The sequence below is a fragment of the Bombina bombina genome, unplaced genomic scaffold (genome assembly GCF_027579735.1).
Source record: "Bombina bombina isolate aBomBom1 unplaced genomic scaffold, aBomBom1.pri scaffold_837, whole genome shotgun sequence".
NCBI classification, from domain to species: Eukaryota; Metazoa; Chordata; class Amphibia; order Anura; family Bombinatoridae; genus Bombina; species Bombina bombina.
Window position 1 is genome coordinate 116,489 of NW_026511073.1, and position 23,059 is coordinate 139,547.

General features: G+C 43.0%; 1 protein-coding gene across 1 annotated transcript in view; it reads left to right on the top strand.

Moving 5' to 3' along the window:
• LOC128643593 (integrator complex subunit 6-like) overlaps nt 1-22,556 on the top strand; it is a gene marked incomplete at its 3' end in the record, with an annotated part of 111,526 nt that extends 88,970 nt beyond the window's left edge. The window contains exon 4 of the mRNA XM_053696438.1: nt 22,462-22,556. Coding sequence (XP_053552413.1) covers nt 22,462-22,556 — 95 coding nt within the window. The remainder of the gene's footprint in view (nt 1-22,461) is intronic.
• Nucleotides 22,557-23,059: the final 503 nt, after the last annotated feature.

Below are 23,059 nucleotides of genomic sequence, written 5' to 3' on the forward strand. Positions count from 1 at the left end.
GGCCTCCACAGTCACCAGATCTCAATCCAATAGAGCACCTTGGGATGTGGTGGAACGGGAGATTCACATCATGGATGTGCAGCCGACAAATCTGCAGCGTGATGTTATCATGTCAATATGGACCAAAAATGTCTGAGGAATGTTTCCAACACCTTGTTGAATCTATGCCACGAAGAATTAAGGCAGTTCTGAAGGCAAAAGGGGGTCCAACCCAGTACTAGCAAGGTGTACCTAATAATAAAGTGGCCGGTGAGTGTATATTGGTATATATATATTTTGCCAAAAAAAACATTATTCTTAAGAATGAATAGAACATATTTTATGTGAAGAACATTGGAATGGGAAATATTAATATTTCATGTCTGGTTAGTGCACTTGACAAAACACGGTTGGGTTACTTGCTAGGTGTTTTTTGTCTGCAGTTTTTGCACTCCTTTGAAATCTATGGGGGGATGTGTTAACATGGTTGCAATATTCGAAGATCGGCTTTTTTAGCGTGCCGGGTTAGTGCTTGTACAAAGACTTTTCTATCTAAAGGGGAGGAGAGTCCACGGCTTCATTCATTACTTTTGGGAAATTAGAACCTGGCCACCAGGAGGAGGCAAAGACACCCCAGCCAAAGGCTTAAATACCTCCCCCACTCCCCTCATCCCCCAGTCATTCCTTGCTTTTCATCACAGGAGGATAGCAGAGAAGTGCTGAAGATTCGGAGTAGTCTCTTATGGAGGGTAGTACTCTTCGAAATGGGACTGGAGTTTTAAGTAGTCCTGTCAGCCTCTCAGTGAGAGCCTGGATGAAAGTTAGAGTCCGGAGATGCTGGGAGAGTCTTTCAGCGTAACCATCCCAACTCATATTAACAGCTCCACAAGCAATCAGCGTTGACGATTGCATTGATTCTGGTAAGATCGTTTCATTTTTATACATAATGATAACACAGAAGACAGGGCCACAGTGTGGCGCCTTTTATCTTATGGATTCAAGGGTTAATATTCCTAGTGAGGGGATTATTGAACGGGGGGGGGGGGGTTATATAATATTGTTTGTTTTATTGCTGCATTATCTGCGAGATGTGGCTCTAGAAAATGGTGGAACTTCAGGTTGACTTCCGGGAGTATTTGCCCGGCCGATTTTGACGCGTTTTCTCCTTGGTGCAGGGGCGGTCCTGCGAGGCATCCCAGGTGACCGGGTGTGAGTTTTCACTTCCTCTGTTGATCAGCGGCATAGGAAACGAAGCGGTTTCTGTAGTCCGGGTCATAGGAGGTGGTGAGTGCCCCGGCCATTGGAGTATAAAGGTGCCTGTTTTTTAAGCTAGTCTAGTCCATAATAAAAGCGCAAGCTATGGAGGACTCTGACGTGTTAGAGGGTACTCCCTCTTTAACAAAGTCTCATTCCTGTGTTTATTGTGAGGAGGTTCTTGTAGATCAGCCTGCCCAACTATATTCTACATGCCTTGATAAAGTTGCAACATCTAAAACTAAAGGGATGTCTAGTACTACTGACCCGTTAAAAGCGGGGTAAGGGACAGAGTGCTAAATTAGCAAAGATACCAGAGGAGGGCAAGAGGATAAGAAACGTTATTTTGCAACGACCGTTGCTATTTTGTATCCAGCAGTACTTCTCTTCCACTTTCGGCAATCAGGTGACGTCACGAGTCACAGAGGATCAACAGATGCCGATAGAGCAAAACTTTTTTTCCACCTAACTGCCGTACTCCAGCATTCTGGAGAGACACTAGTGAAATCCAGGTATTGTTTTGTAAGGTACAAACAAGTCGACACCAGTGTGGAGCTGAGCCTGAAAGAAGGATTGTATAAAGGAGCTGAGAACCATAAGACTGGTAAGATTGCTGAACACATACAGCTTTCTATATACCTTCAAAGTGCTACCACGTTACATCAGTGCTATATACCTTTCTCATTGTTTAAATCAAGAAGCCTTAAATCCCTATAATTTTGTGTCCTTGCTAAATACTTATGAGCAAATAGAACTGCCATATACAGTATATACGAAGCACTAATTTTGAAAAAGTCTTTGAAAAAACGATTTAAGAGCAAATATAACTGCCATATATATATATATTGCTTTTGGAAAAAAAAGAGCCTTCTCAAGAAAAAACAAACGGATAAGTGTGTGGTGCATTCTATAGTCTGTATTAATCCACAAATAAGACTTTTTATTTATTTTTTATTTTTTCCGATTTGGGATGGCGTACTGAAATTCAAAGTGGTTACATCTTTGCACAAATGTTTTTACTGGAAATGTTCATTGCAATTATAGAAGTTTAATAATATACAAGTTGATACCAAAAGGGGTTAACTAAATCGTTTGTGCATACATCTTTTATTGGATTAACACATGTGATGTCCTGTTTTATATTTTAAGGGAGACGTCCCGATTTACTTATACAAATAAGATATATATATGTTTTAATATTTGAGACAGTGTTCTTTTATTGCTGAACATACGTTTTTGTATTATAAAGGTTTCTCTAGAAGTGATCCTTCAGAGTATATAACAATAAATTGTTTATATATATATATATATATATATATATATATATATATATATATATATATATACAATAGCGTCGTCCTGGTATCTTTGCTAATTTAGCGCTCTGTCCCTAACCCCCCTTTTAACTGTTTAATTTGTGTCTATCTGGGAAGAGATAGATTGGTATAGAGCTTAAGGTTACCTAATTTAATCGCTAGACCTATAATTTGTATACATATTTAGTACTACTGAGCCGTCCTCCTCTGAGGGCTCCCCGTCCCGGGAGGTGGTTTCCCTGCTTTCATCTCCGAGTGCACATGCAGCGCCCCAGGGTCCAACCATTACTCCTACGGGAGAGATTCGTTGGCCATCAGATTTTGCGGATCAAACTGCGGTATCGAATGTGATCCATGCCTTATCACGTTCTGCTAAGCGCAAGCATAGGGCGTATCATGGCGGCCCGACCCAGGGGTTGTCTACGCCTATAGAAATATCAGAGGCGTTATACGATGACAAGGCCCACACCGACTCTTCGGAGGAGGCTCCTTCTGGGTCGGAGTCCATGTCATCTCATCCTCCGGCTGCGGAGGAGCCTGACTTTAGGTTTAGGATGGAGAATTTGCGCTTTTTGCTGAAGCAAGTGCTTGCTACTCTAAAGTTTCCGGGACCGAAGCTTCCGGAGCAACCTTTGATTCCTAAGCTTGATGAGGTATACGAGGACAGGGTGGTGCCTCAGACCTTCCTGGTTCCTGTTAAGATGGCTAATATTATTAAGAATGAATGGGAGCGATTAGGTTCTTCCTTCTCCACTTCTTCCTTTAAGAAACTGTTCCCCGTTCCGGACTCTCAGCTCGAGCTGTGGGGGACTTGTCCCTTAGGTGGACGACTATTCCTCTCGAGGATAGTTTGTCGTTTAAAGAGCCCATGAATAAAAAGTTGGAAAACATGTTAAGGAAAATGTTTCAACGCACAGAGTTTGTTTTTCAACCGGCAGTGGCTGTAGCCGCAGTTTCCGGAGCTGCAACATATTGGTGTGAATCCCTGTGTGATATGGTGGAGAGGGAGACTTCCATCGAAGGGATACAGGATAGGAGTAAAGCGTTGAAGGTCGCCAATTCTTTAATTTGTGATGCCAATATGCAAATTATTCGCCTGAACGCAAAGGTTTCAGGATTCTCCGTTTCAGCTCGCAGGGCTCTGTGGCTAAAGTCTTGGTCTGCGGACATGACCTCTAAGTTGAGGCTGTTGTCCCTGCCTTTTCAAGAAAAGATTCTGTTCGGTCCAGGATTGGATTCGATCATATCCACAGTTACGGGAGGCAAGGGAGCTTTCCTACCGCAGGATAAGAAGGCAAAGCCTAAAGGATCTACTTTTCATCCCTTTCGCGTGGACAAGGTCCAGCGCCAGCAGCCCGCTGCAAACGCAGATCAGTCCAAGGGAACTTGGAAGCCTGCTCAGTCTTGGAACAAGTCCAAGCAGAACAAGAAGCCCACTGAGACTAAATCGACATGAAGGGGTGGCCCCTGACCGGTCTCCGGACCAAGTAGGGGGGCAGATTGTCTTTCTTCTCCGAAGCCTGGTTGCATTATGTTCAGGACCCTTGGGTTCTGGAGGTTGTCACCCAGGGTTACAGGATAGGGTTCAGGTCCCATTCGCCCAGGGGCAGATTCCTCCAGTCAAACCTGTCTTCAAGACCGGAAAAGAGAGAGGCCTTTCTAGATTGTGTGAGGGATCTCTCCTCTCTTGTTGTTATCGTACCAGTACCCCGAGCAGAAAGGAGTCTAGGGTACTTTTCATATCTCTTTTTGGTTCCAAAGAAGGAGGGCACGTTCCGCCCGATTCTGGACCTAAAGTGTTTAAACAAGTTTCTGGCTGTTCCATCGTTCAAAATGGAAACGATCAGATCTATTCTGCCCCTAGTTCAAGAGGGACAGTTCATGATGACAATAGACTTGAAGGATGCTTACCTTCATGTTCCAATTCACTGGAACCACTTCAAGTTCCTAAGATTTGCATTTCTGAACCAACACTTCCAGTTTGTGGCCCTTCCCTTCGCCATGGCCCGAGAGTCTTCACAAAGGTTCTGAGGGCGCTTCTTGCAGTGGCCAGATCCAGGGGCATTGCTGTGGCGCCCTATTTGGACGACATCCTAGTCCAGGCGCCGTCCTCCAGCCTTGCAGAGGATCATTCGAGGGCTCTTTTTTTATTGCTCCAATCTCACGGTTGAAAGATCAACTCAGGAAAGAGTTCCCTGGTTCCCAGCAACAGATTGGAGTTCCTGGGCACGATATTAGTCTCTATGTCCATGAAAATATTTCTCACAGATCAACGATGCAGGAAGATTGCGTCCACCTGTCTTGCCCTTCAGTCTTACTCAAGCTCAGTGTATGGAGATGATCGGGCTCATGGTTTCCAGCATAGACGTCATCCCTTTCGCCAGGTTCCATCTCAGACCTCTTCAGTTGTGCATGTTGAGACAGTGGAACGGCGATCATTCAGATCTATCACAGCAGATATCCATGGATGCTCGGACCAGGGACTCCCTATCTAGGTGGATCCGTTCCGGAGCATCTGTCCCTGGGGACATCCTTCCTGAGACCGTCCTGGGAGATTGTGACCACGGACGCGAGTCTGGCAGGATGGGGAGCTGTTTGGGGTGCCAGATTGGCACAAGGAAAATGAACCCGGGAGGAGTTTCTCCTTTCAATAAATATTCTGGAACTTCGAATAATCTAGAATGCTCTGAGGGCGTGGCCTCCTCTGGGGTCATTCAGCTTCATCAGATTCCAGACCGACAACATTACCTTGGTGGCTTTGAGGAGCTCCCTAGCAATGAGGGAGGTGTCTCGTATTTTGGAGTGGTTGGAGTCCCACAGCTGCTCGCTCTCAGCGATCCGCATTCCAGGTGTGGACAACTGGGAAGCGGACTTTCTCAGCAGGCAATCTTTCCATCCGGGGGAATGGTCTCTTCACCCCAAAGTGTTTGCAGAGATTTGCCTCAAATGGGCAACGCCAGAGAGAGATCTCATGGCGTCCAGACTCAATTACAAGCTACCCCGATACAGGTCAAGGGATCCCCAGGCAGAGCTGATAGATGCCTTAGTGGGGCCTTTGGGATTCAGCCTAGCTTACATTTTTCCACCGTTGCCACTTCTACCTCATGTAGTGGCACGTATCAAGCAGGAGCGAGCTTCGGCCATCCTGATTGCTCCTTCATGGCCACGGAGGACGTGGTTTGCGGATCTGGTGGGGATGTCATCCTCTCTGCCATGGAGGTTACCCTGTCGCAGGGATCTGCTGGAACAGGGTCCCTTTCAACATCAAAATCTCGTTTCTCTGAGGCTGACTACGTGGAGATTGAACGCTTAATTTTAGCCAAGAGAGGTTTTTCTGAAAGTGTGATTGACACTCTAGTTCAGGCAAGAAAGCCAGTCATTCGTCGCATCTACCATAAGGTTTGGAGGACTTACTTGTCCTGGTGTGAGAAACACGGATATCTTTGGCACAAGGTGAAGGTATCCAGGATTCTGTCTTTTCTCCAAGATGGTTTGGAGAAGGGTCTTGCCGCCAGTTCCTTAAAGGGACAGACTTCAGCTTGTTGCACAGGAGACTCACTGAGCTTCCTGAGAGTCAATCTTTTGTTCAGGCTCTGTCTAAGATCAATTATTTCTGTAAGATAAAGAAATTAATTTTTTATGAACCTAAACTGCAGAGGTAGTTTTAATGAGTTTTTTTTGTAGCAGTCTGTTTACTGAAAACGAACATCAATTACTCCCTTGAGTAATGTTTAATCTCCAAAAATCAGGTAGCGAGATTGTGAGGTTAGGTAAATGTGAAAACACTATGGCTGCCACCTGTGTTTGAACACCAAATAATTACAGCAGTGCTTTACATAATATGTAACCTTAGTATATATTTTTAAGTGCTTAAGCAAAGTTATGCGCATAAGAGATATCGATATTCCACTTAGACAATGTAAAAAAAGGATATAACTAGGTAAAATTAGCTTAAGGTAACATAACAAAATGAGTACTGGTTAGCGTACTATCTTACTTTGCACAGGAGTTCCTTCAGTCGTGCTCCGTGCAGATGGAAGGAAAGGAGAAGCGGTGGTGACAGGCAGCTGGAGGCTGCGTTCGATCTTCAGCATGTGACGTCACCGCTTGTCGGTGAAAGTTTCCGAAGTTGCAGACTAGCTGCACTCTGATGTATGGTGGTTCGTTAAGGAGTAAAGCTAACAGGTGAGACTGATAGCTGCAAACGGATCGAATCCGAAGTCACTCCAGAGAAGTCACGTTCTGGAGCAAGGTCTAAGAGGTGTTAGTTTAAATGGTAGTGGGAGAGTCAGGCTCAGGAAAGTCCTGCTTTAACTTGCAAGACACAATACCAAGCAAAGTATTATGTAGGAGGAACTGATTTATACAGGAAGTATCAGAGGAGCCTCTACCTACTATTTAAAGGCCAGTAGGATAATGACATGACAGTCTAGAATCAGACCTGTCTTTAGGCAGTCTGCTCCCCCATGGAGCTTAAACTTGGTCCTTAAGGTATTGCATAGGGTTCCGTTTGAGCTTATGCATTCTATTGACATTAAGATTCTGTCCTGGAAGGTTCTCTTTCTGTTGGCCGTTGCATCGGCACGCAGAGTATCTGAGCTGGCTGCCTTGCAATTCGAGCTTCCTTATCTGGTCTTTCATACGGATAAGGCTGTTCTTTGCACCGGTTTGGGGTTTCTTCCCAAAGTGGTGTCTAACCATTACATCAATCAGGAAATAATTGTTCCTTCTTTGTGTCCTAACCCTTCTTCTTCTAAGGAGAGGTTACTTCATAATCTGGATATGGTTCGGGCCTTAAAGTTCTATCTTCAGGCTACGAAGGATTTCAGACAGTCTACATTTCTTTGTGTGGTGTATTCCGGGAAGCGCAAAGGGCAGAGGGCCTCTTCTACTTCTTTGTCCTTTTGGTTGAGGAGCTTAATTCGCTTGGCCTATTAGACAGTGGGACATAAGCTTCCTCAGAGGATCACAGCTCATTCAACTAGAGCTGTGGCTTTGTCTTGGGCCTTCAAGAATGAGGCCTCTATGGAGCAAATTTGTAAGGCGGCTACCTGGTCCTCACACACATTTACAAAGTTTTACAAATGTGACGTTTTTTCTTCTGCGGAAGCTGTTTTTGGGAGAAGGGTTTTACAGGCTGTGGTGCCCTCAGATTAGGGTCCACCTTTTTACCCTATCAGGTAAGCATAATTTATGTTTTCCATCTAAAGGAGAGGAGAGTCCACGTCTTCATTCATTACTTTTGGTAAACATATACCCAAGCTTTAGAGGACACTGAATGAAACCATGGACTCTCCTCTCCTTTAGATGGAAAACATAAATTATGCTTACCTGATAATTTTATTTCCATCGTGGGGAGGAGAGTCCACGGCTCCCTCTCGTAACTCCGGTGGGCGGACCCAAATTTAATTTATCTTCTGGCATCATTTATACCCTGGGGGATGAGGGGAGTGGGGAAGGTATTTAAGCCTTTGGCTGGGGTGTCTTTGCCTCCTCCTGGTGGCCAGGTTCTTATGTCCCTAAAGTAATGAATGAAGCCGTGGACTCTCCTCCCCACGATGGAAATAAAATTATGAGGTAAGCATAATTTATGTTTTTACTTTGAACTTGTAATACGCACGCTACTGACACGTGCAAAAAGCTTACTTCTAGCGGAGTTAAAGCGGGAGCGATAAATGGTGCTCCACTCGTAATCTAGCCCAAAGTGTTTAGGATTATATTTATGAAAATGAGAAATGGTTAATTCTCAGTCCCTGTTCACAAAAATATGTTCTCCAAAATCAAATCCTGTTATTTATCAAAGTTCTTACCCTAAAATAAAAAGTAGATTTCATCTTTGATATTATATCAATTCCAATGAATTTGGCATTTCTCTAAGCATGGCAATCTATTGGTTCTGTGAAGGGTTCTGCACTTTGCTTTGTTTGTTAACCTATAATAAAATGTGTTAGGCCGATTTTTCCGGTTAGTCTGTCTGTTTCAGGACTCTGCTATGAGTTTTCTTTGTTATTTTTCTTTTTAATTGACATAATGCGGTTTTAAAAAACTCATTTCAGTTGATCCATTATTATACTATAAATTTCTATAATACTTGTTTCATCATTCTGGCCTATTCCTCAGATTGACTAGTAAGCTTAAATAAATCAAGATAATGGAGATATAAGGCCTTCATATTTATACTTGGTTATCTCTGTGAATCTGATATCCTATGAGCTCAGAACGAAAACTTTAAAGTTTTTAAAGCCAAAGCTTATCCTACCATGGCCTCCGACTTCATTATGGAATAGGTATAATGATGCTCCAGTTGATCAGTTGTGCAAAGCAGTTTATTCTACTTCCTTACATGCTTTCACCATGTTGGACCTCCTCAGTTTGTTTGTATTCCCACAAAAAGAATATTGAAGGAAATTCTTGCAAACTACTTTTCTTTCCAGTGGCATTGAGAGTCCACAAATCCATTCAATAACTAGTGGTAATTCAACTAGTGGCCACCAGGTGGAGACAAAGAACACCCCAGCAAAGCCTCAAGTATCCTCCCATTAACCACAATCCCCAGTCATTCTTTGCCTGCGTAACATTGTAGATGATGTGCGAAGAAGGTGTCTTAAGAAATCAAGTTGTTAATCCTTTAATGGGTACTTAAAGCAAGCAAGGATTGGGGTTATGCTGTGTCCATGTAATTCTCTTAAGTAAGAGTAATGGTGGCTTTTAGAAGTTGGAAGACGGCGAGGTGGTCTTTGCTTATCTTCCAATATTTTTGCTACCCCTATATAGAAAACCAGGGTTGGTTACTCTTTTTTTTCTTTATCTACAGGTCTATGTCGGTGAGGATTCTGTCACACCTGTTTGCTGTACCTACCCTACAGCGGATCCACAGGTAAGTGCTTTTACCTTCTAGGTGAGAAGGATGCAGCACTAAGGAGTTCCTTTTTTTGACAAAACAATAAAAAGGATACTTAAAAAACAAGGTGGATCCTTATGGGACTGAATATCCCTTTTAAAGGTTGGGGATTTATTGGGCAGCAGTTCAGGGCACTGTTCTGTCATGTGAAGGCTTTTTTGGTTTTGGCTGAGTCTCTCCAGTGTGGCTGGAGTGTGGAGGTGCAGGTTTCAATAATTATTTATCTATGCTTAGAATTGTATTCTATTTTTTCTATTGAAATTAGAGTATAGGGGAAATGAAGGGCTATTTTATTTACTATGGAAGCCGATCCCAAGCTTTTTCTGTCATTTAATAAATATCTTTATTGTGCTGATGCCCAGGTTATACCTCCTGTGTATTTTTTTTCTTTTGTCTTAAAGTTTTTATTATCTAAGGATAATGATTCCTTATCCGAGTCTTCTTTTTCTCAAGATAATGCTGTTCAGGAGTTGTCTCAGCTTTCTGCTAACATGTCCCAGTCTTTGACAGATTCACATAAAGTGCCCTGCGGTTCCTCTAAGTCAGTCTCTGAGAGTTTTTGTTTGCCTAAAGATTTGCTGCACAGTTGACTTCTGCAGTTTCTGCAGCCCTAAGTGCTTTCACTAGTTCTGGTAAAGGGAAGAGGAAATCTAAGTACATTTCTATGGGTTCTGATTCCGCCAAGACTGATTTGGTTAGTCTTGGTTATCTAGCGAGGATAATTCCTCTGCAGCTTCTGAGGGTGAGATCTCTGATTCAGAATCTGCAGTTTCTAGTACAATAGACTCTGAGGAGGTTAATTTTAATTTAAACTGGAGCATCTCCGTTTACTTTTGAAGGAGATTTTAGCTACTTTGGATAACTCTGAAACTGTTGCAGAGGCCCCTAAAAAGGCTAATAAACTGAATAGAGTTTTTTTATGTCAAACCTAAATCTGTGGAGGTTTTTCCTGTTCCAGATCACATGTCTGACATAATATCTCAGGAATGGGAGAAGCCAGGGTGTTCCTTTTAACCCGTCTCATGTGTTTTTTAAAAAGATGTTTCCTGTGGCTGATTCAGTGCGAGATCTGTGGCGCACTGTTCCTAGAGTGGAGGGCGCTATATCTACCTTAGCCAAGAGAACTACTATTCCTCTTGAGGATAGTTCCTCTTTTAGAGACCCTATGGATAAGAAACTGAAAAATGTTTCTGCATTTCTTCATCAGGGTTTGCAGTAGCAACTAGTTGCTAGTTTTTAGACATTTGCTGGTGCAGCCTCTTATTGGTGTGCCTCTTTGTATAATCTAGTTTCAGAAGAGACTACTATAGAGGAGATCCAGGATAGGATCAAGGCTCTAAAGCTGGCTAACACTTTTATCTGTGATGCAGTATGCAAGTTGGGAGCCAGCCCTTTGGTTAAGGTTTTGGTCTGCGGATGTGACTTCTAAATCCAAGCTTCTGTCTCTACCTTTTAAGGGTAAGACTTTATTTGGTCCTAGTCTGGCAGAGATAATTTCCATGGTTACTGGTGGAAAGGGAGTTTTTTTACCACAGGATAAGAAGAATAGACCCAAGGGTCATCAGACTTCTAATTTTTGTTGCTTTCGTAACATCAAGGGACAGAGATCTTCCTCGTCTTCTAAAACTGACCAGCCCTGGAACAAGGGTAAGCAATCCAGAAAGCCTTTCACTGAGGCTAAGTCAGCATGAAGGGGCCGCCCTTGATCCAGTTTTGGATCAAGTAGGGGGCAGGCTTTCCTTTTTTCAGCAGCCTTGGATTTGCGAAGCTCCAGATCCTTGGGCAGTGGCTTAAACTGTGTTAGGGATTTGTCCTTTCTGGGAGTGATTATCCCAATTCCTCTAGCAGAACAGGGTCAGGGATTGTGTTTGAATCTTTTTGTAGTTCCCAAAGAGGAGGGAACTTTTTGACCCATTATAGACTTAAAGGCTCTCAACAAGTTTCTCAAGGTCCCATCCTTCAAAATGGAGACTGTTCGTTCAAGTCTCCCTCTGGTTCAGGAGGGTCAGTTTATGACCACTATAGAACTAAATGATGCGTATCTTCATGTGCCTATCCACAGGGAACATTTCAAGTTCCTGAGGTACACTTTTTTGGATTGAGATCCAATTTCAGCCTCGCCGCTGCTCCTCAAATGTTTACAAAAGTTCTAGGGGCTCTTTTGGTTGTGGCCAGATCTCTAGGGATTGAGGCGGCTCCTTATCTGGACGATATCTTGGTCCAGGAACCATCTTTTCAGTTAGCAAGATCCCAATTTCAGCCTCGCCACTGCTCCTCAAATCTTTACAAAGGTTTTAGGGGCTCTTTTGGCTGGGGCCAGATCTCTAGGGATTGAGGTGGCTCCTTACCTCTGCGATATCTTGGTCCAGACGCCATCTTTTTAGTTGGCAAGATCCCGTACAGGTTCTCTGTTGGCTATTCTACGCTCTCACGAGTGGAAAGTGAATCTAGGAAAAAGTTCCTTGGTACCAAGTACCAGGGTATGTTTTCTGGTTATGTGCTTAGAATCGGTATATATGAAGATTTTTTTTTTGACGGAGATCAGAAAAGTCAAACCTCTGGAGGCCTGTAGTTCTCTTCAGTCCTCTGTTCGTCCATCAGTAGCTGTATGCATTGAAGTAATTGGTCTCATGGTGGCATCCATGGACATTATTCAGTTTGCCCGCTTCCATCTGAGACCTACAGTTATGTATGCTCAATCAATGGAACGGAGTCCACTCTGATCTCTCTCAGAGGATAGTTTTAGACTTTCAGACAAGGATGTCTCTGTCTTGGTGGATCTCCCAGGACCTTTTGTCTCAGGGCACTTGTTTCCTGAGACCTTGAGAGATTGTGACCAAGGATGCCAGCCTGTTAGGCTGGGGAGCAGTTTGGGGGTCCCTAAGAGCTCATGGACTTTTGGAATCAGAAGGAGTCTATAAATATCCTAGAATTGAGAGCAATTCTCTATGCTCTATCAGTTTGGCCTCAACTGAGTTTTAGTCTGGTTTATCAGATTTCAATTGGACAAATCTCTTTGGTGGCATATATCAACCACCAAGGAGGAACTCGGAGCATGTTAGCTATTAAGGAGGTGACGCGCATTCTTCAGTGGCCAGAGTCTCACAATTGTCATCTCTCTGCCATTCATATCCCAGGGGTGGACAACTGGGAAGCGGATTATCTGAGCAGGCAGACCTTTTATCCAGGGGAATGGGCTCTCCATCCGGATGTTTTTTTGATGTTAACCCTCTAGTAGGGAGTTCCGGAGCAGGATCTGATGGCATCTCATCTAAACGCCAAACTTCCAAGATACGGAGCAAGATCGGGAGATCCTTAAGCAGCTCTGGTAGATGCCCTGGCAGTGCCATGGGATTTCGGTCTAATTTATCTGGAAATCGCCTCTGAGGAAGGATCTACTTCAGGGTTCCTTCCTCCATCCAAACTTAGTTTCTCTGAAGCTGACTGCTTGGAGATTGAACGCTTAGTCTTGTTCAGACAAGGTTTTTCTGTGAAGGTTATTGAGACTATGTTTCAGACTCGTAAGCCTGTTTCTCGCAAGATTTATTATCAGGTATGGCGTAGATGTCCTTTCTGCACGAGGGCTTGCAGAAGAGTTTATCAGTCAGTACCCTAAAGGGTCAGATTTCGGCTCTGTCGATTCTTCTGCAGAAGCGTCTGGCAATTTTGCCAGATGTTCAATCTTTTGTCCAGGCTTTGGTTAGAATCAGGCCTGTGTTTAGGTCAATTGCTCCTCCTTGGAGTCTTAATCTGATTCTTAAAGTTCTGCAGCAGGGTCCATTTGAGCCTATACATTCTGTTGACATCAATTTATTGTCCTGGAAGGTTTTGTTTCTGCTTGCAATTTTCTCTGCCAGTACAGTTTTGGAGCTTTCACCTCTACAGTGTGATTCTCCTTATCTTATTCTTCATGCGGATAAGGCGGTTCTCTCTTCTAAATTATGTTTTATACCTAAGGTGATCTCGGAACGCAATATCAACCAAGAAATTGTTGTTCCTTCATTTTGTCCTAATCCTTCCTCTAAGATGGAGCGGTTATTGATCAATCTGGATGTTGTGCGTGCTTTAAAGTGAAGGTCAATTTTGACGAATTAGTGCCCGGTCTTTAATAATCCTATTAAAAACAAGAACACTTTAATTCATCAAAATTGATATTTCAAGCGGTTTCTTCAAAAACCTACCTTTTAATCCTGAAAGCCGCTGCAGCACTTCCTCCGCCTGTCGCAAGTCCTCTTCGCGGGTCCAAAATTATGAATCCGGCTTCATCCAATCATGGCATTCCCTCAGGCCATGATTCCCCCCCCCCCCCCCCCCCCGGGGAACGCTGTGATTAGAGGAAGCCGTATTCGTCATTTTTGATGTAAGCAGAGGCTTCCGACGGCCTGGGGAATCAATGGAGCAGCTTTCAGGATTAAAAGATAAGTTTTTGAAGAAAACGCTTGAAATGTCAATTTTGATGAGTTAAAGTGTTCTTGTTTTTAATAGGATTATTAAAGACCGGGCACTAATTCGTCAAAATTGACCTTCACTTTAAGGTTCTATTTACAGGCTACGAAAGATTTTAGTCAATCTTCTGCTCTTTTTGTTGTCTTTTCAGGTAAACAGAGGGGTCAGAAGAACACTTCTTCTACTCTCTCCTTCTGGTTGAGAAGTGTTATTCGATTGGCTTATGAGACAGCTGGACAGCAACCTCCAGAGAAAATTACATCTCACTCCTCTAGGGCTGTTGCTTCCTCTTGGGCCTTTAAAAATTATGCTTCTATGGAACAGATTTGCAAGGCGGCTACTTGGTCATCATTGCATACTTTTTCCAAATTTTATGTTTTTGCCTCAGCTGAGGCTTCTTTTGGGCGCAAAGTTCTTCAAGCGATGGTGCCTTCTGTTTAGGTTCGCCTGTCTTGTGTATTCTTCCTTTCCATTCTGTGGACTCTAGCTTTGGTATTGGTTCCCACTAGTAATTTAATGGATTTGTGGACTCTCCATGCCATTGGAAAGAAAACATAATTTATACTTACCTGATTTTTCTTTTCTGGGATGGAGAGTCCACGACCCGCCCTTATTTTTAAGACGGCTTTTTGGAATTTTTCTAGACCTCAGGCACCTCTATACCCTTTGAGTCTTCTCTTTCCATAATTCCTCGGCTGAATGACTTGGGGTTTGTGGGTAATGGGAGGATACTTAAGGTTTTGCTGGGGTGTTCTTTGCCTCCACCTAGTGGCCAGGAGTTGAATTCCCACTAGTAATTGAATGGATTCGTGGACTCTCCATGCCATGAAAAGAATTTATCAAGGAAGTATAAATTATGTTGTTTTTTTTGTAAACTAGGCAATGTTTTCATTTTTTCCTATGTATGCCCTCTTATGGTTATCTTAAGTACTGACCACACCACTATGCACACCCATAGGATATGGAAGGCAAAAAATACAATAAACCAGGGTCATTTGGAAACTTGCCTTTACATACACCTTTATATTGTCTACTGTCTGGCAATGTGGAAGGCCAAATATTAATGTATATTATCTAATGGACCTATAGTTCTAGTGTGTTACACAATATGATGGAGTTGCTGAACAGAGAGAGCTGATGAAATAAGATTATGTGCAAATAAAATAATAATTTTGATAAGGTTTAAAGGATTTAAAAGTTCAAAAACTAAATGTGTGTGATATTGCATGCATATAACCATGCTTAACCCCTGTAAAGGAGTTAAAGGCATATTTAACTTCAGCTCCAGAGCGTCTGAACTTCTGGGGACTAGGTAAAAACATATCATGAGCCAATGACAGGATGCATATGTGTATAGCCACCAATCACCAACTAGCTACGAAGAGTACATTGCTGCTCTGGAGCTGCCAGTTAGAGCATTTTGCTATTGTACTGTTGCTTGCATATAACACATTAGAGCATTTTATTTTTTGACTTTTATTCCCCTAAAGAAAAACTTTTTTACCTTTTTTAAATGTTTATCTTAAAGGAACAGTCTACTCCAGAGTTTTTGTTTAAAAATATAGATAATCCCTTTATTGCCCATTCCCCAGTTTTGCATAACCAACACTGTTATATTAATACACTTTTTACCTCTATGATTACCTTGTATCTAAGCCTCTTCAGTCTGCCCCCTTATCTCATTTCTTTTGACAGACTTGCATTTTAGCCAATCAGTGCCCTCTAACATGTAACTCCACGGGCCTGAGCACAATCTTATCCATATGGCACACATGAACGAACACCCTCTAGCTGTAAAAAACAATCAATTGCATTCAGATAAGAGGCAGCCTTCAAGGGCTTATAAATTAGTATATGTGCCTACCTAGATTTAGCTTTCAACAAAGAATAACAAGCTAATTTGATGATAAAAGTAAATTGGAAAGTTGTTTAAAAGTACATGCTATATTTGAATCATGAAAGTTTAATTTGGACTAGACTGTCCCTTTTAAAGGGACTTTACTTTAACCTGTGTAGAAAATTATTTAAAAGGACAGTCTACACCTTAGTCATCTTAAAGTCTTACCTTAGATTAAGCTGCAACTAGCCTCCTGCATTCCTTTCTATATCATGCAGCAGGAACGATAGTTATTTTAAAATTAATATTGTTTCTGGTCACTTTGAAATTGGCTTCCATGCTCCTCCTACTGTTATCATCACAATCTGGTCTGCATCTAGGCACTCTACTGAATATCTCTTCTAGCTGGAACCTGGTTTTATTGGGGTCGCCTTGTTTTGTTTCAGTTCTGGTTTCTTTTCCATAATTTTATCTACCCTCTTAGGGTCGGGCGCCGTCCGTGGGACCCTAGTTTCTGAATGTCATGGGTTGACAGTCTGTTGAATCCAACTAGTTAGCCTTTGTGATTGGACGCCATATGCAGCCCAGATCGTGATGTCATCAGTGTGCGGAGCTTGGCAGCCATTTCAAAGTGGCCAGAAACAATATTCATTTTAAAATTACTTTCTCTTGCTAGATGTATCGAGTCCACGGATTCATCCATACTTGTGGGATATTCTCCTTCCTAACAGGAAGTGGCAAAGAGAGCACCCACAGCAGAGCTGTCTATATAGCTCCTCACTTAGCTCCACCCCCCAGTCATTCTCTTTGCCTACTCTAAGTACTAGGAAGGGTAAAGTGAGTGTGGTGACAAAAATGTTAGTTTTTATTTTCTCAAGCAAAAGTTTGTTATTTTAAATGGTACCGGTGTGTACTATTCACACTCTGGCAGAAAAGGGATGAAGATTTCTGCAAGGAGGATGATGATCTTAGCACTTTGTAACTAAGATCCACTGCTGTTCCCACAGAGGCGGAGGAGTACAGGAAAACTTCAGTTGGGGGAACGGTTTGCATGCTAAGCTGCATTGAGGTATGTTCAGTCAATTTTTTTCTAGACAGACTGTGTTAATTCTAGAAAAGGCTGACAGTATCCCCATGAGGGAAGGGTAAGCTGTGTTCAGACATTTACTATGGAATCCCAGCTTGCATAAAGGGCTCAGTGGTTACTGGTGACACTTATAGAAATAACGCTTTTTAATTAAAAGATTAAAGTTTTGAGGGACTTTGAGGGGTCATTATGGCTTATTTAAGGGTTATTAACCCACATGGCTAGTTTAGAAACACTTTAGTGTGTTTCTTTTAGGCCCCACAAACATTGAGTGAGGTGGGAGGGGCCTATTTTCGCGCCTCAGTTGCGCAGTTTCTTTTTCTTACAAGTCTTCCAGCTGCTTCTCCAGAGAGTCCTGTTGTACTTGAGGGCCTAAAGGAAGCTTTTTCCTCACAAATTTATCCCTAAGGGCAGGTAGGCGCCACAGCAGAGCTGTGGCAAGGTGCTGAACGTTTAATATAACCGGTTTTTGACATTGTCAATCCGGTTTTTACATTAAAGGGTTAATCGTTTATTTGTTTGGTGGTGCAATATTACTAAGGCTTTATGATTCCACTGTAAAAATTTCGAAAAGTTTACTGCTTTTTACACTGTTTTGCAGAGTTTGTGCATCTTTTTTTTCTCTTAAAGGCACAGAACCGTTTTTTTTCTAAGTATTATGTACTTTGAATATAGTGTTTTTCCAAGCTTGCTTGTTTCATTACTAGCCTGTTTAACATGTCTGGCATCAAGGAAACTCCTTGTTCTGTGTGTTTAGAAGCCATTGTGGAACCCCCTCTTAGAATGTGTCCCACTTGCACTGATATGTCTATAAATTTTAATGAGCATATTATAGCACTTAAAAACATAGCAATAGATGATTCTCAGACAGAAGGAAATGAGGTTATGCCTTCTAGCTCTCCCCAAGTGTCACAACCAGTACGCCCGCACAAGTGACGCCAAGTGCCTCTAGTGCGTCGACTTAGTTTACTTTACAAGACATGGCCACAGTTATGAATACAACCCTCACAGAGGTTTTATCTAAACTGCCTGGGTTACAAGGAAAGCGTGACAGCTCTGGGTTAAGAACAAATGCTGAGCCTTCTGACGCTTTAGTAGCCGTATCCAATATACCCTCACAATGTTCTGAAGTAGGGGTAAGGGATTTGCTATCTGAGGGAAAGATTTCTGATTCAGGAAAGACGCTCCCTCAGACAGATTCTGATATGACGGCCTTTAAATTTAAGCTTGAACACCTCCGCTTGTTGCTCAGGGAGGTATTAGTGACTCTAGATGATTGTGACCCTATAGTGGTCCCAGAGAAATTGTGTAAAATGGACAAATATTTAGAGGTTCCTGTTTACACTGATGTTTTTTCCAGTCCCTAAGAGGATTGCGAATATTGTTACTAAGGAATGGGATAGACCAGGTATACCGTTCGCTCCCCCTCCTGTTTTTAAGAAAATGTTTCCCATATCTGACACCATGCGGGACTCGTGACAGACGGTTCCTAAGGTGGAGGGAGCTATTTCTACTCTCGCCAAGCGTACAACTATACCTATCGAAGACAGTTGTGCTTTCAAAGATCCTATGGATAAAAAATTAGAGGGTCTCCTAAAGAAAATTTTTGTTCATCAAGGTTTTCTTCTCCATCCTATTGCATGCATTGTTCCTGTAACTACTGCAGCTGCTTTCTGGTTCGAGGCTCTAGAAGAGGCTCTTCAGATGGAGACTCCATTAGAGGATATTATGGATAGAATTAAGGCCCTTAAGCTGGCTAATTCTTTCATTACAGACGGCGCTTTTCAAATGGCTAAATTAGCGGCAAAGAATTCAGGTTTTGCCATTTTAGCACGACATCACTGGAGGGAAAGGCCATGCCCTCCCTCAGGATAAAACAAATAAAATGAGGACCAAACAAAATAACTTTCGTTCCTTTTGGAACTTTAAGGGTGGTCCCGCTTCAGCTTCCCCTGCTGCAAAGCAAGAGGGGAATTTTGCCCAATCCAAGTCAGTCTGGAGACCTAACCAGGCTTGGAACAAGGGTAAACAGGCCAAGAAGCCTGCAGCTGCCTCCAAGACAGCATGAAGGGGTAGCCCCTGGTCCGGGACCGGATCTAGTAGGGGGCAGACTCTCTCTCTTCGCTCAGGCTTGAGCAAGAGATGTTCACGATTCCTGGGCTTTAGAAATTGTGTCCCAGGGATATCTTCTGGACTTCAAAGACTCCCCTCCAAGGGGGAGATTTCACATTTCTCAATTGTCTGCAAACCAGACAAAGAGAGAGGCGTTCTTACGCTGTGTAGAAGACCTACATACCATGGGAGTGATCCACCCAGTTCCAAAAGCGGAACAAGGGCTAGGGTTTTACTCAAACCTGTTTATGGTTCCCAAAAAAGAGGGAACTTTCAGACCAATTTTGGATCTCAAAATTTTAAACAAATTCCTCAGAGTACCATCATTCAAGATGGAGACTATTCGGACTATTCTGGCTCTGATCCAGGAGGGTCAATATATGACTACCGTGGACTTAAAGGATGCGTATCTGCACATCCCTATTCACAGAGATCATCATCAACTTCTCAGATTCGCTTTTCTGGACAGGCATTACCAGTTTGTGGCCCTTCCCTTCGGGTTGGCCACGGCTCCCAGAATTTTCACAAAGGTACTAGGGTCCCTTTTGGCGGTTCTAAGACCGCAGGGCATAGCAGTGGCGCCTTATCTAGATGACATCTTAATTCAAGCGTCGACTTTCCAGCTAACCAAGTCTCACACGGACATCGTGTTGGCTTTTCTGAGATCTCATGGGTGGAAGGTGAACATAAAAAAGAGTTCTCTCTTCCCTCTCACAAGAATTTCATTCCTAGGGACTCTGATAGACTCGGTAGAGATGAATATTTTTCTGACGGAGGTAAGAAAATCAAAACTCTTAACCACCTGTCGAGCTCTTCATTCCATTCCTCGGCCATCAGTGGCTCAGTGTATGGAGGTAATCGGACTTATGGTAGCGGCAATGGACATAGTTCCTTTTGCCCGCCTACACCTCAGACCTCTGCAACTATGCATGCTCGATCAGTGGAATGGGGATTATGCAGATTTATCTCCTCAAATACATCTGGATCAGGAGACCAGAGACTCTTCTCTGGTGGTTGTCTCAGGACCACCTGTCTCAGTGAATGTGTTTCCGCAGGCCAGAGTGGCTCATAGTAACGACATATGCCAGCCTGCTGGGCTGGGGTGCAGTCTGGAACTCCCTGAAAGCACAGGGCTTATGGTCTCGGGAGGAAACTCTCCACCCGATAAATATTCTAGAACTGAGAGCGATATTCAATGCGCTTCAGGCGTGGCCTCAGCTAGCTGCGGCCAAATTCATCAGATTTCAGTCGGACAACATCACGACTGTAGCTTATATCAATCATCAAGGAGGAACACAGAGTTCTCTAGCGATGATGGAGGTAACCAAAATAATCCGATGGGCGGAGACTCACTCTTGCCATCTTTCAGCAATCCATATCCCAGGGGTAGAGAACTGGGAGGCGGATTTCCTAAGTCGCCCGACTTTTCATCCGGGGGAGTGGGAGCTCCATCCGGAAGTATTTGCCCAGCTGACTCAGCTATGGGGCATACTAGAATTGGATCTGATGGCGTCCCGCCAGAACGCCAAACTTCCTTGTTACGGGTCCAGGTCCCGGGATCCCCAGGCAGTACTGATAGATGCTCTAGCAATGCCCTGGTCCTTCAACCTGGCCTATGTATTTCCACCGTTTCCTCTCCTTCCACGTCTGGTTGCCAGAATCAAGGAGGAGAGAGCTTCTGTGATTTTGATAGCACCTGCATGGCCGCGCAGGACTTGGTATGCAGACCTGGTGGACATGTCATCTGTTCCACTGTGGACTCTGCCGAAGAGGCAGGACCTTCTAATCCAAGGGCCATTCAAGCATCCAAATCTAATTTCTCTGCGTCTGACTGCTTGGAGATTGAACGCCTGATTTTATCAAAGCGTGGTTTTTCTGAGTCGGTCATTAATACCCTGATTCAGGCTAGAAAGCCTGTCACCAGGAAAATTTATCATAAGATATGGCGAAACTATCTTTATTGGTGTGAATCCAAGGGTTACTCATGGAGTAAGATTAGGATTCCTAGGATATTGTCTTTTCTCCAAGAAGGATTGGAGAAGGGATTATCGGCTAGTTCCTTAAAGGGACAGATATCTGCTTTGTCTATTCTTTTATATAAAAGTCTAGCAGATGTTCCAGACGTTCAGGCGTTTAGTCAGGCTTTAGTTAGATTCAAGCCTGTGTTTAAACCTGTTGCTCCGCCATGGAGTTTGAATTTAGTTCTTAAAGTTCTTCAAGGGATTCCGTTTGAACCCATGCATTCCATAGATATTAAGCTTCTATCTTGGAAAGTTCTGTTTCTAATTGCTATCTCTTCAGCTCGAAGAGTTTCTGAACTATCTGCTTATAATGTGACTCACCTTATCTTGTGTTCCATGCTGATAAGGTGGTTTTGCGTACCAAGCCTGGGTTCCTACCTAAGGTTGTTACTAACAGGAATATCAATCAGGAAATTGTTGTTCCTTCTCTGTGTCCTAATCCTTCTTCCAAGAAGTAACGTCTGTTGCACAATCTTGATTTGGTTCGTGCTTTAAAATTTTACTTACAAGCAACTAAAGATTTTCGTCAAACATCTTTGTTGTTTGTTGTCTATTCTGGTAAGTGGAGAGGTCAAAAGGCTATGGCTACCTCTCTTTCTTTTTGGCTGAAAAGCATCATCCGTTTGGCTTATGAGACTGTTGGCCAGCAGCCTCCTGAAAGGATTACTGCTCATTCTACTAGAGCAGTGGCTTCCACATGGGCTTTTAAAAATGAGGCTTCTGTTGAACAGATTTGTAAGGCGGCTACTTGGTCTTCGCTTCATACTTTTTCCAAATTTTACAAATTCAATACTTTTGCTTCTGCGGAGGCTATTTTTGGGAGAAAGGTTCTACAAGCAGTGGTGCCTTCCCTTTAAGGTACCTGTCTTGTCCCTCCCTTTGTCCCTCCCTTCATCCGTGTCCTAAAGCTTTGGTATTGGTATCCCACAAGTATGGATGAATCCGTGGACTCGATACATCTTGCAAGAGAAAACAGAATTTATGCTCACCTGATAAATTTCTTTCTCTTGCGATGTATCAAGTCCACGGCCCGCCCTGTCTATTTAAGACAGGTAGTATATTTTTATTTGAAAAACTTCAGTCACCTCTGCACCCTATAGTTTCTCCTTTTTCTTCCTAGCCTTCGGTCGAATGATTGGGGGTGGAGCTAAGGGAGGAGCTATATAGACAGCTCTGCTGTGGGTGCTCTCTTTGCCACTTCCTGTTAGGAAGGAGAATATCCCACAAGTATGGATGAATCCGTGGACTCGATACATCGCAAGAGAAAGAAATGTATCAGGTAAGCATAAATTCAGTTTTTTTACAGTTCCTACTGCATGGTATAGAAAGGGGTGCAGGAGGCTATTTCTGGCTTAATCTAAGGTAAGACTTTAAGATGACTAAGGTGTAGACTGATCATTTTAACGTGAAATTGCTCAAAATGAATTATATTATTTTTTTCACATCTAAGATGGTTTTAATACTATTAATAATTTTTGCAAATTACATTGTTTTTGTTCCTCTTGCAGATGACTTGTTCAAGGTGCACAAACTCAAGCCAACTCTGAAGTGGCGTCAGACTTTCGACAACTACTTAAAAACTATGCCCCCTTACTTTTTATTGGTATGTGTTTTTTATTTAAAATATGCCTTATCAGTTTGTCAAGTCATTTTTAAAAATACAAACGGCTAGATTACGAGTTTTGCATTATGAGGGGTGCGGTACTAACTTGCAAGTTATTGTCACCGCTCACTTACCTACAGCGCTGGTATTACAGGTTTTCATAAACCCAGCGTTATTAGGCAAGAAGTGAGCATAGAGCAAAATTGAGCTCCATACCGCATTCCAATACCAGCGCTGCTGAAAGCTGCGGTGATCTGGTTTTACGTGCTCGTGCACGATTTCCCCATAGACATCAATTGGGAGAGGCGGCTGAAAAAAGGTCTAACTCCTGCAATAAAGCAGCGTAAAGCTCCGTAACGCAGCCCGAAAATTTATGTTTACAACCTAACACCCTAACATAATTCCCCGAGTCTAAACACCCCTAAACTGCTGCCCCTGACATCGCCAACACCTTCATTATACTTATTAACCCGTAATCTGTCGCCCCCGACATCGCCGACACC